The 14257-nt window shown below is 34.7% G+C and overlaps 1 protein-coding gene across 3 annotated transcripts in view; it reads left to right on the top strand.

The window, feature by feature from the left end:
• The window catches only part of BCL2L13 (BCL2 like 13), a 63222-nt gene that overhangs the window by 34523 nt on the left and 14442 nt on the right, over positions 1-14257 (top strand). Inside the window, exons 4-6 of one of the 3 annotated variants that reach the window (XR_012482155.1) lie at positions 1237-1393; positions 4907-5013; positions 5594-5663. Coding sequence is in view for 2 of the 3 variants with exons in the window: in XM_074266828.1 (XP_074122929.1) it covers positions 1237-1393; positions 5594-5663 (227 nt within the window). In the remaining variant the exon portion in view is untranslated. Of the gene's footprint in view, positions 1-1236; positions 1394-4906; positions 5014-5593; positions 5664-14257 lie in introns of those variants that run through there. The other 2 variants (XM_074266828.1, XM_074266829.1) reach the window with 2 other exon arrangements.

Genomic DNA, 14257 nt, shown 5'->3' on the forward strand with positions numbered 1-14257 from the left:
TAAATATGTTAAAGTATAAATTAAATACAATATACATATACATGTCCAAACAGTTGTTTTGCTGTACAAAAAGAATCAGACTTTGAAATAGTGTACAATTAGCCTGTGAAGGAAATCCAAAAATGCAGGCGGACAAAAATAGAGGGATTGGGAATTCTATGTAGTGGTTCATAGTCATCTCCCAGAGTTCTTTTGCTGGGTGTAGCTGGTTCAGTTCATTACTGCTCTATTGGAACTGATTTGGTTCATCTCATTGTTGAAAATGGCCTCATCCATCAGAATTGATCATCATATAATATTGCTGTTGAAGTATACAAAGATCTTCTGGTCCTACTCATTTCACTCAGCATCATGTAAGTCTGGAGAAGAGATTTCTAAGAATTAGGAGGCTTAGAAAAGGCTTTCTTTAGGATGTGGTATCAGACCTGAACCTTCAAACTGGTTCCAGTCATGTGGGCAGCCTGGGTTAAGGCATACAAAAGCAAGTGAACCAATTTGGCCAAAATTCAGGTCTTAAAGATTGTTACTTCCAGATTTCTTGCTTTTTAGTCTCCATTGTGACTCTTTTAAGCATTGAGATAGTTCAGAAGCAGTCAATGAAAGGAAGAAGACAAAAAGCCTAGATAGCTAATCTACTAAACTGGATCAATCCTTAATCAGGAGCCCAGCATAATTGAGAAAAGGTGGTTTTATTTTGATGAACTGCTATTGTACATATAGCAAATTATAGTAACAATATCTTCTTTTTTTTTTTTTTTCTTTCTTTTTTTTCCTGAGACTGGGGTTAAGTGACTTGCCCAGGGTCACACAGCTAGGAAGTGTTAAGTGTCTGAGATCAGATTGAACTCGGGTCCTCCTGAATTCAAGGCTGGTGCTCTATCCACTGCGCCACCTAGGTGCCCCCAATATCTCCTATTTATGTAGTACTTTCAGATTACAAAGTGTTTTCTTCAGAACCAGCCCCCTGACATAGGGAGCACAGTTATAATTTCTGTCTTTTGCATGAAGAACTGCACTCACAAAGGATCAGGTTACTTACAAATGAGTAAGTCCTGGCGGGGGCATTCCCAGGATGCTCAGACAAGCTCTTCTTCCGTCTCTTGAACAATCACAATGTTGTCTGTTTTATCTCGTTTTGCCAAATCTAAGGATGTATTCTTAGAAGTAAACTTGCATAATATGTGTACCCAGAAATGTGTTTTAAATTGAGTTTTTCTTTTGATCTGATTCTTCCAGCTGTCACCAGCACAGGCTTTGACTGCCACACTTCTGTAGTATTCAATCCTGTTACTCCAGAGAGCTCAATAGAAGACTGCTTGGCCCAAATTGGACAGAAGATGTCACTGGAACTGAAAGAACGCATGCATGAAGCATTGCAGACTCTACTCAGTCAGTGAGTCACCATTGCCAAGTCAGAGTGGTCTCCTCAGTGTCCTTCTCCTAAGGATGGGTTGCCTGAGGCTTTGTTTTTATGGGAATTTTTATCATTTATTAGGTCACTCATAACACTTTAAAAAAATAATCTTCCCTATATATAATATGCCTTTGGGTCCAGGTGGCAGGCATTGTTTCAGATAAACATTGCATTATCTATTGTGTCATTAACAATAAATGCATCTCCTAGATACTTAAGAATAGCTCTTTTAATTGTCCTGATCTCCATCTCCCAATACTATACAAGTACATAACTAAATATTTAGGTTTGGATATTACATTATAACATAGGATTAATATTATCTCTTATTTTAGGGCTCCCAAGTGTTGCTAAACTTGGAATTATATATCTATCCATGGAACTATTTTCATATTTTTTTTAAATGGGAACTTAGCTGTCTCCTAATCATTTAAGACTAAAAGCAAATAGGAAGCAATAATGAAGGCATATTAAGCTATATTAAAGGTATTTGATGTTAATCTTCATTTAAATAAACATACTAAAGTAAACTTTTTTCCTAATACTTATTAATAAGTTATTAGGAAAATGACATGAATTAAAAATATTATTTGGCTGGTACATGTACTTTTGAAGGCATATAGGAATACTGGCTTACAAAATATAAGTGTTTCAAAGATCGCAATTCAGATGCTCAGTGTGGTAGAAAGTTCTTGAATTCAAATGGACAAAATTTATTGTTTATCACTTCTTGATTGCTGTTACAGGTAAATTTAATTCATTTCTCTACATTCTGATTAATTGAATATGCTTAAACTTCCAATTACTCTTGGATAATTTTAGATTTGAGTAAGTTAAAATTTGATGTTTCATTCTGTACTATGGCATTATTAAAAACTCAATTTGGATTTCTTTGAATCATATATTGTGAAAAGAGCATGAGGTACAGTAAGCATGAGAGTTGGAAGAAAAGATGTTTGAATGGAGAACCATGGGATAGAGGAATAAGCAAAATGAAAAGTAAAGATTATTTAGAATTGTTATTCCGGGGCAACTAGATGGCACAGTGGATAGAGCACCAGCCCTGAAGTCAGGAGGACCCAAGTTCAAATGTGGCATGGCCTCAGACACTTAACACTTCCTAGCTGTATGACCCTGGGCAAGTCACTTAACCCCAATTGCCTCAGCAAAAAAAAAAAAAAAAAAAAAAAGAATTGTTATTCCATGGCCTTTAATGAATCACTTAACTTTTATAGGTTTCCATGTCTCCCAGGTTCCACTGATTTGTTAAGAGCAAAAATAATGTTTAACATGCTTTGAGGTCCCCAAAGAAAGATATTCTATAACAAAGTATTCTTAATTTCTTCTCTGTTGTGTTAGTAATCTATCTATCTCTACACATTTAATCTCACTCCTACGTATAAGGCTGTTTCCCCTCTATCTTACTTTTATGAAAGTTCTAAACATTATAATTAGTTTTGAAATTTGTACTTCATGTCAGAGATCATATTTCTTTATGAATGTGATTTCTTTTTTCCACCTTTGAAAAATGGGTTTGGATGGATGAGATATGATGATAGTTCCTTATATATAACTGACTTGCAGTGAATGGGATGGGAATAAGTATTTGCCAATGCATTATATTATAGCTTCCTAAGAGTTAGTTTATTGTATGTGTTTACTGGAATTTTTTTAATACTTTATACAGAATCAAATCTAAATAAAATCAAACTAGATTGCTTTCTGAAGATTGTTTCCCTTTCTCTCTTTCTCTCACCTCTTTTGTAGAAAAGTGATTATTTTCTGACCATGATCACTTCAGAGACTAATCAGATTTATTAAAATATTTTGGCAAAATATTTTATAAAATATATAAAATATTTTTATATATAAATAAAACTATATATATATATATATATATATATATATATATATATATATATATATATATATATTCCAGCTATCTTATTTGAAGTAGAATGTGTTACCTCATCCTCAGAACCACTTTAAGTGAGGCTGAGAAACTAATTCTGGACTTTGTAGAAGAGCTTCAGCCCTTTTATTTAGGGATGGGAAGTGAACATCTTTGGCTTGGCTATCTATCAGATTTCATTTAAATGTTTCAAACATCTATCATCTTCTAAATGTCCATATATACATAGGTGTAACTAGCAAAGTATATGCTCTCCCTGAAAGATTCTCAAGTACTTGAACCTCATAGACAAAACTCTATGTAAGGATCACTAAGAGAAACAGTATGGAACAGTCCAGCAAAGGAAGTGAAGGGATTGAAAACCCTCAACTGAGCTTCAGAAGTAATTTTAGGCAGAAACAGAATGTATTCGAGTAAGTAATCCAATTGAAATGTTACCAGAGACTAGCACAACATCCCAATCCATTAAAAAGCTCTATGATAACTTCTTAATTATTGTTAGGAATGTGGCAATGAGGTCTTCTTTTAAAAATGGATTATTTGGAAATACCATTCCCTTTGATATTGTTTTAATGTTGCTTCAGTATTAATTTGTGAAGGATATATGCTGAGTTTCTGAAGCACTTGAATTATTAAGTCTTGCATCTTAACCAAATATGATTATTGCTAAAATTTCTGTGGGAACAATTGCATTTATTTAATTAGAAATAAACTAAATAACCATAATTTATTTAAAAAATTTCTATAAAGATTCTGTGGTTTATATGTTTAGTTGACTATTCTCTTTTTTCTGAAATTAGACAGTCTTTACAAATCTGTAAATCCATGTTGAAGTAACAATAATTTTTGTGTATGTGATTTTAAAAAGTACACATATTTTTAACCTTCCTAGTCACTTGTCTATGGTATATGGGATTTTTTAAAGATGTGCACCTAATACTCTACAAAACTACTTTTTAAAAATAGTTTTCTGAAATAATTTTATTCAAATAAATGCTCCTTTACCAAATTTTTTCAGAGAGGGTGCCAAATTCTCCCATACTACAGATTCTATTTTGGTATAAGTTATGTCCTCTGAAAGGAGTCATCTATTACTTTTCTGTCACTTATAAATTACCCATAAATTAGCTGAGTAAGAAGAATCTATTCCTGAGAGAATGTAATTTTTATAAAACTTATTGCCTCTCATTGAACTCGTTTCTTTTTTGAATAGCATAAATTTGATGATTAAAAATCAAAGAATATTAAAACAGAAAAGGAGTTTAGAGATCATTGAGTCCATTCCTTACATGAAGGGATTGAAGCCAAAGAAATTTCCCGACTTTTTCAGGATCACATAACTAAAATTAGGGAAGGTCAACAGCTCAAACCGATGACTTAAGTTTCTTGACTCCCAGTTTTCTGGGCTTTCTACTATACTGAGTTGCCTTGTGGGACCATTAATGGACAGAAGAGAGATTTCAAGAAGAGGTTCAAGTTTTAAATGAGTACTTTTATAATTTATTATGTAAGTTTATACCCTGCCAATTAAAAAAAAATTGTTTTCATGATATGAATTGCTATTCTCTTGTGTTAACCAGGTACCAAATAGATGAGGAAACCAAGGCACAGAATTTAGAACTTAGAGCAAATTAATAAATGACCTAAGATATCATCTATTATTGCCATCCAATTATTTGAATTTCTGGTAGGTCTAGTCCTCTAATTTTTTATAGAAATAATAAGAAAGACTTCTTTCTAGACTTTGAGGAATTAGCATTCATTCTGTGGTTTTGATTTATAAATATAATCTATTCTTTTAAACATGAAAAGTCTTACCAAGTTTCATGTCTCTGTTTATTAAACATTTATATTGTGGTTGGTTTTTAGAACTCTCCTGAATGATATCCTTTTTCCTTCCTTTATTCTATTATTCTTTAGCCCTATAATGAACCAGGTTATGATACATAGGAATATTAAGTTAATTTTAGAAAACTTAAAAAATGTTTAATAAAGTACAAATTTAGTTGAGCAGATAACCATTGTTCCCAGAAAATTGACTGTCTAGTTCAAAATACTTACAATTAATCTAAATTAATGTTTGAAGACTAATGGAAACTGTTAGTTTGAAGTTATACTTTTCCTTTATTATGGGTTTGATTATTATTATTTTTAGTTATTAAGGTAGAGAGAGTGAATCATGTTTCATATGTATTGTATTCTTACAGTAATCTAAACATTCAGAGTTTTCCTTCTTTGACACATTCTTTTAAAAACAATTTCTACAGGCCAATGAGCTATCAGGCATATCGGGAATGTATACTGGATACTGCAGCTCTTGCCAGCGGCTGGAATAAGGTACTATCCAAATTATCATGTGTATTTAAAGTATTTTTAATAAATTGATATTGATATTAAGATAATGGTAGAATTCTTGATTAATAATAGATCTTTTGTAGCTTAGTACCTATAAAAAATCCTATATGTAGATAGTCCTGTACTGGGTGTGTTTTTTTGTCTTTTTTTTGTCTTTTTTTTTTTTTTTAGTTGCAATTTTAAGGCCCCATCTGTTCTTAAAAGAGGATTTCCTCTTGCTACTCTCTTCTTGGAAAATTAAATTTCCACCACTACCTTCATTCACTTAGATTAAACAGAGATCATTTTCTCCCCTAAAAATTACAGTCGCTCACATACTACCTAGCTAGAGAAATCTAACCTCAGTCAATAGATAGCTGCCTTCTTTACTGTCATTGAATAGTAATTTATTGTTAATTGTTCATTATTATGAATATCTAAGATTCTGAGGACATAGGGATATGTGATTCTGCATGGCTGAATATTAAAAGGTGATTGAACAGATAATATGATCACTATTGAGATGAACCAGAACGGGCAGTTGTTGATGATGATTGTCCATAGATATCCAAAGAATGGGCGCCAGGATGGAGGGAGGACATAGAAAAGCTTTGAAGATTTGTTTGTTATAGTTACCTTGCTATATAAAGAAAAATTACTATAGTATAATTAGCAGTACCTTATAGTTTATGGTTACCATTGTGTACATTAGGTCTAATGACAGTAAAACTCTTTATAAAAATCCTCCTGTATTACATATTCTTTTTTGTTTTAGGTTAAATTTTATTCCTGAGTAGTAATATTTTACATTGACATAGTACTAATTAACACTTCAGAATGAGCACAGCATTGGTGGTTTCGGTTTTTCTTAAGGTAATGCCCAGAACATTGTGGTGGTTGGAAGGGAATATAAGGTAGTTACTAGAGAATTAGTTTCAGTGTCAGAAGACCTGGGTTCATGAATTGCCTGTGACATGCAGGCAGACCTTGGAGCCATTATAGTTTCAGTTTCAGACCAGCACAATAAAGTGAATATCACAATGAAGTAAGACACAGAAATGCTTTGTTTCCTAATGCAAATAAAAATTATGTTTACACTGCACTGTAGTCCTTTAAGAGTGGGGTAGTGTAATGTCTAAAAATTCCCATTGTACATGACTTAATTAAAAAATATTTTCTTGTTAAAAAATGTTAATTATCATCTGAATCTACAACGAGTCATAATCTTTTGCTGTGTGGAGGGTCTTACCCTGATTGTTGTGCTGGCTGCTGATTGATGGGTGGTGATTGCTGAGGGATAGAGAGATCCTGGCAGTTTCTTAAAATAAGACAATGAAATTTGCTTCATTGATTGATTCTGTATTTTACTTGAACACTTGGAGGTTATTGTAGAGTTATTAATTGGTCTGATTTCAGTGTTGTTATGTATCAGGAAATAGAGAGGCCCATGGAGAGGGAGAAAGGGGAAAGGAGGGAAATGACAGATCAGTGGTGAAATAGAATATACAATGTTTATTGATTAAGTTCATTGTCTTATGGGGTATAGTTTATGGTACCCCAAAACAATGACAGTAGTAACATCAAAAGATCACTAATTGCCCTAACAGATATACTAATAATGAAAAAGTTTGAAATATTGCAAGAATATTCAAAATGTGATAGACACAATGTGAGCACATGCTAGTGAAAAATGGTGCTATTTATAGACTTGCTTGACATAGAGTTGGCACAAATTTTCAATTTGTACAAAATGCAATGTTTGCAAAGTGCAATAAAACAAGGTATGCCTGAACCAACTTTGTAACTTCTAGAAATCATTTAGCCTCTTTGTGTACTGGGGAACTTTAGAAATGTTGTTTGATGGAGACAGTTTTCTTACTGAGAGTTGCCCTGGACCAATAAAATCATAGGTTGATGTTAGGTTCTTACTAAGTGCTAATGAGATAATGAGATGATAGGTTCTTACTAAGTGCTAAGTCTGTACTTAACAATTCTCTAGTTCTGGCCTTTAGGGGAGTGTTACCCTGTGAACTCCTGGGGAGGAGCTTACATGCTTAGGAGGAGCAAGTTCATTGGTTGAAGTATTTTTTCACAGAAGCCCTTGCGTTATCCCACGCCCATTCTCTGGGAAGATAAAAGAAGACACCATTGAGCAAGGAGAGAGTCTTGTCTGGGCCAGAGTTGGGGTGGCTCTCTGGAGGAAGAAGTCTCTACTCTAGGCCAGAGAGCGATCGGCTCTTTACAGGAAGAAGAATCTGGCCGAGAGATTGAGTGGAGACAGCAGATCTCTTCCCAGAGAGTGATCGGCAGTTTCTGGAGACAACAGAACTTTACATATTGGCGCCCACAACGTGGGGCAAGGACTTTTGTTTTCCTGACAAGGACTGATTCTGAGCCTTTCAGAGGAGCTAGCCCAGACCTTCACATTTTGGTGCCCTAAGGAACAGGGAAGCCTAACAGGTTCTTAGTAAGAACCTAACAGGTCCAGACCAAAAATAATGCATACTTATGTAGTGTGTAGACATATCTCATTGAACCTACACAGTTTTCCTGTGTGGTAGTGGATGAAAAAGCTGAGTTTCAGCTCCCAAAAGTTTTAAGTGACTTGCTCAAGGTTACAGCAGCTAGTATTTGTAGAGTTGGGACTGAAACCTTGGTCTTCTGATTCCGTATCCACTGGTGTTTTAATTGTTTTCCTAATATGTTATCAGTTTCCATATTACCAACCTACATTAGGGATAACATCAGTATAATGAGTGTTTTTGTCATCTATATTAGATATTGTATGTAAATGGATTCTATATGCCAGCGTTTGTTTCCTTTGAGTTCCATTGAATAAAGAAAAACTCATATATGAATGTTTGGGATAGATTTTATAACTTTTTATAATTATAAAGGTATAAGATGAGATTGATTCCATTAAAATCCCCCACTTTTGCTGCTACTTCATCATGGTTTAGAGATGATTGTGTATTCTAAAAGTAGAGCTTTGAACAGGCACTATCAAACTGAAGATTCTCTTGTTTCCATAAGTCCAGATAAGTTCAAGGAGATTCTTTACCAGGTTGACCGCAAGTTGATGAGTTTTCTGCTAAGTCATGGAGAAGTAGAGATCTCTATGAATAGATAAGAGTAGTCACAATGATGAAAGCATAAACTCTTGAAGTATTAAAATGTAATTGACTTTATTGTATTGAAGCTGTTTGGTAATTAGATGAACCAGTGAACAAAGATTTTCATGGGTTTTCAAACCTTTGTATTCTCTTTCTTTTAATCTTATTCTTTGATTAGTCATTTGTATTTATCTGTTCTGGGCATTCCTTCTTGGAAGTGACCTCAATTATTGATTTCTATCCCTTTGTTACAACCCTATGGCTTTCTTCTTTTCCTTGTTCCCTACTTCTTCACAGTCCTCACCTTCATTATAGGTCTCATCATGATAAAAGGGAAGTCTAGTTGATTCTTTGTCAGATAAAATAGCAAGTGAGCTATTTTTTGTTCATGGAGAGTTCCGTTCAGTTGGGCTAGGCCTAACCAAGCCTTGACAGTAAGATCAGTCTGATAGTTCATCTCTTGATTTTAGTTCAAGATTTGTGAAGTGAGGTGCTATCCTAGAAAGACTTCTGAATTTAACATTAGAGAATCTTAGGTCATGAACCAGCTCTGTCATTAATAATAGTGGAACCTTGGGGAAACTCTACTTCAGGTCTTCATTTTCCTCAGAGATGTTTGGGTTTTCATTTCTCTTATTAATGATTGGGAGCATTCTTCATGTAGTTTTGGAGAGATTGCATTTCTTTTTTAGAAACTACCTATTTATATTCTTTGACGATTCATGGGTTAGAAAATGATTTTTGTTCTTATATTTTGGCATTTTGACTAGCCAGGGAGAGTCCCTGTTACTTGTTAACACTCCACATGTTATTCCTACCCTTAGCAGTTCTATCTTCCTCTTCCATTGTGGCTTATGGAATTTGTTGTTAACAAGTTGCTTTTCATTTTGGACTTTTGTTTTTGAGTTCCTTTCATTTTTTTGTCAGTTAGAGATAAGGTTTTGCCATACTCAGTGCTGTATTCTGGACTACCTTCTCTGGTTCTGCCTGTATCTTGACTTATTCTCCCTCCTCATTTCCCAATATTCTCTCTTGGTTCCCTCCCCTGCAACATTCACTAGGTGAAGGAGTAGGCAGATGTCCTGCTTCTCAGTGCTACTTTCTGACCATCAACTTGGCAACTTTTTGAAATTCATCCCATCCAGGTATATCACCCTATTCAGAATCTGATGGCTATTCCATAATGTCTTTTGGGCCTTTTTCCTTCTCAGGGAGATCATTTCCTGCACATTTTTCTCTATACTACTCCCAAACTCTTTATGTTTGGGTAATTCAGTTCATATTTTAAATCAGCCTTGCTTTCCATTCTTCAATGGGAAGATATAGATGTGGTAGTCAAGGTCATGTCCTTGATTTTAGCCCTACCAACAAGTTATACTTTATAATCTACAACTCTGAATTTCCCTATCTCAGTGGTCTTCAAAATGAGATTGTGTAGAATTAGTCTCATCTTATACTTTTATAATTATTAAAAGTTATTAAATCTGTCCCAGATTGAGTGATGGGCTGATATGAGAGGGTATATAACTAAGCAGTGCAGCAGTGAGAAGATGGGTTAAATTCTACCCATCCCATGAGAATCAATGGGAGAACGCCAGCATCCTGTTCACCTCTAATACTAATTAGTAACTCTAATACTGTCCCACTCAACCCTCTTCCAACTTCTTTCCTCCTGTGCAAAGTATGAGCTCTTCAGAGAGTTTGTCATCTGAGAGAACTATAGCAGCAATGTAGATCACACTGGGAAAAGCTTGTGTTCTATCATGTCATGATTGTGAGACAATCCTTCCTTTAGCTCTGAGTTCTAGAGCAGAAGGGAAAGAGTAATGTCTTGCTTGATTTTCTTAAATTTTCACTCAGAAAGATCAATGATGGATCATGCCTTGTAACCCAACTCTTTATCTTTCCCTATGGCTTTCTTCTTCTTTTTTGGCTTTCTTCTTTATAATATCTTTATACCTTTCTTCTGAACTTCATTATTACTATTAAAGGTATTACTATCCTTCTACTTTACAGCCTGAGTTTACAACTCACTTTTATCCTGGACTCACTCCAATCGTCCTGATCTTTATCTGGCCCCTGGACCCAAATGGTTCTAGAGGGGAAAGTGAAGCAGGTGAGGGCACAATCCTCACTAATTTAAATCCAGTACACTTGTATGTCATACAAGTGTACGTCATAGTGTCACCTCCCTGATGTCCTAGTCCTCTTTGAGAATAAAGGACAAACAACAATACATTCCATATATTTAATCAGCTACCAAACCTTGTTTCTTCCTCCAGAACATCTTTTGTATTTGATTTTTCTCTTTATTCACATTGCCATCACCCTAGTTCAGGCATATTCTGCTTAAACTATTGCAATAGCCTCCTTTTCTGGGCTTGGCTGACTACTGATTGGTACAAAATGAGATCATGGTTGACCATCTATCATTTAACAAAAAAGTTGTTTACTAAATTGCAAGGAAAAAAGATTTAGCAAAGATATGATTTGATTATGTGTAATTTTGCTGATTTTGAATTTTCTAGGAACTCTGGCTTTTATTCTTAGATAACCAAGAAGCTGGGGCATTTAGGGGGCACAGTGAATAAAACACCAGGCCCGAAGTTGGGAAGACTCATCTTCCAGAAAATCTGGCTTCAGACACTTACTTTAGGCTATTTGACTTTGGGCAAAAGTTACTTAACTTTGTCTGCCTCAGCTTCTTATCTGTAAAATGAACTGGAGAAGGAAATGGCAATTCATTCCAGTATCTTTGCCAAGAAAATTCCAAATGGGGCCGCAGAGTTGGACTTGACTATAATGAATGAACCGAGAAACTATATCAGTATTTCAAACTGATCCTCTAGATCAGTTAAGTCTCAAAGACAGTTTTGTTATCATTAATTTTTTTTTCTTAACTTAAGAAACAATCCACTCATATATCCTCAAATGAGGATTTCCACTTATAAAATGAATGTAAAAAAAGGTTGTATAGGGAATCATCATTCTTTTATGCATAGCTTGATTTTTTATAAAACATACATATAATAAATTGAACATATTGATTTCAAGCCTTTCCTGGTGGTTTCCTTCTAAACATCTATTCTCTGTTGTCCATTTTTATAACTGCTTCCATTTTTTCATTTCATTTTTCTTTTCTTTCTTTTCTTTTTTTTTTTTTTTTTTTTTTTTTTTTTGGTAACATTATTGCTAACTTCCTTTCTTACGTATTTTAAGAAAATCTTTTAACAAACAAAACTACCCAATATATATTTCTGCATCTCTCTTGTTAAAAGGTAACATTCTTCATTATGGGTCCTCTGGAAATGTGGTTGTTTATTGATTTCATTATGTCTAAAAGTTGTTTTTCTCATGGTATAAATCCTTGAATGATGGCACCAACCTGAATCTTTTATTCAGAAGTACCTATAGGAAGCTTTCCTTTGCATCTCTCAGTCCTGCTTTCTCTTTTTTCCTTTTGCTGGTTGCAGTTCTTTCTGGCTCAGATCTGTGATTTTATTCTGTCCTCTCTGCTTTAAGACACTTGGTTTCTCTATTTGATTTTGATATAGCTCCTCCTTTTTATACAAGTTCCTTAGATTATGACCAAGCCTTTCATAGAATAGACAGTCCAGTCTAGTTGAAGCTGCAAGGTACCCTGAGAGAAACAGGCATATGCCAGGTAAGTCAAACTACCACCACCACCATCTCTCCTGGGACCAGTGGAAATTGCCTAGGACTCTGGACCAAGAACCTTTGAATAACATAACAATGCTTCTAGACCACTACTTGCTGCCATCATCTTGAGAAAGGTACTATTTTTTTGAAGATCCAGAAAAGGCTTTTGCCATTGACAAATTGACAAATTCAGTATCAGAAAGTGATATATCTTTGTCATTAAAAATGACATTGAAGAAGAGGCTGCATGTTGTTAATGTGAATTAAAGAGAAGACAGAAGATATTTTGATTTTTATGATCTTTAATTGAGACAAGGGAGTTGTTACTGGGGTGCTGCAGCAGCAAATGTTGGGGGGCTCAAGGAGGGTGTTGGATGCAGAGTTCTTATAAAGGGTTAGGGCAGTTTATAAGTATAAACTTATAGGGCATGGCTCTCACAGGAATATGGCTGCAGTTGCAAGGAAGGTTGGAACATCCCATTCTTTGGTAGGCTGTTTTGCATAATTTCTGAAAGTCCTTAAAGAAAGTTTAGGAGGAGGAGAGTTAAATATTTACTGAAAATGTGGGGCAGTCAGCCTCAATCAATTCTTGAATCTAAGAACCAAGAGCATTTCAGCTTGGTCCTCTCCTATTCATCTTGTGTTCCACTTCCCTCAGGAACTTTCCATCTGATTTGTAACTGAAACCTTTCATATATACTGTTTTCCCCAGTAGAAAGTGAGCTCTTTGAGAATAGGGACAATCTTAATTTTTTAATTTGTACCCTTAGTGCTCAGTACAGTATTTTGCATGTAGTAAGTTCATTCATTCATTAGTTATGTACTTACAGGAAAAATACAATGTAGATGGATGAAAAGTAATTCTGGGGAGGGAGAGGAGAAGAAAGAGAGGGAGGGAAGGGAGGTACCCTCTAGTAATAGATGGGGGAGATATTGTGTGGAAAGGCCTCCTACTGAAAGAAGTTGGGATTTGTGTGGTATGCAACTCATCCAGTCTCGGAGGTGTAAGGAGAAGGTTTATTCACTTCTCATGAGAAGCAGGCAGTCACTCTTATCATATGGAGGGGTGAAAGTGAGGACTCTGAGAACAGATAGAAGGGGCACTATATAATTTCTCTGACGCAATACCGACCCTCCCCACTGGCTCATCCTTATTAACTAAGAATGTGACCCAAAAACTACTGCTAATGGGGAAACAACCCATAGATTCAAATTTAAACAAAAGCATTTCTTTTACTGACCCTGAGACATGTGCTTTTAATGTATGAGAGAGAAGGGTTGAGTCAGTCTGTTGCATATCTTCCCATACCTGCTTCCCCTCTCCATATCCTGGGAACTATTTGCCAAAGAGGAAAGGTAAGGGACAATAGTAATCTGATCCCATAGCTTAGTTAATTTATAATTTGTCCTTTGAAGAAATATCAAATTTTCCATTCAGATTTGACCTGAATTTTGAAGGAAGTCAAAGAAGCATGCACCTAAAATAAATTAGAAAATAGAATATAGAATAGAAAATAGATAATCTGTTCAAGAGACAGATAGAAGTTAGCATTACTAGGTGGTAGATTATGTAGAGGGGAATAAAAAAGAAGATATCTATAAAGGTAGGAAGGAGTAAAGTGTAAGGCTTTAAATGCCAAATGAATTTAAAGCTCTAAACAAAACAAAACAAAAACCTCACATATCAATTTATAACCTCATGCCCTAATTATATAAAAATTTCCCATTTGTCTAGATTGCTTTCACAATGTTTAAAATAACTTGATCTTTTCTTTTAGATTATAATTTTGGGTTTCTATAATACTGTCCTTGGCTGTGAATTAA

This window comes from Sminthopsis crassicaudata, chromosome 5, assembly GCF_048593235.1.
Source record: "Sminthopsis crassicaudata isolate SCR6 chromosome 5, ASM4859323v1, whole genome shotgun sequence".
NCBI classification, from domain to species: domain Eukaryota; kingdom Metazoa; phylum Chordata; class Mammalia; order Dasyuromorphia; family Dasyuridae; genus Sminthopsis; species Sminthopsis crassicaudata.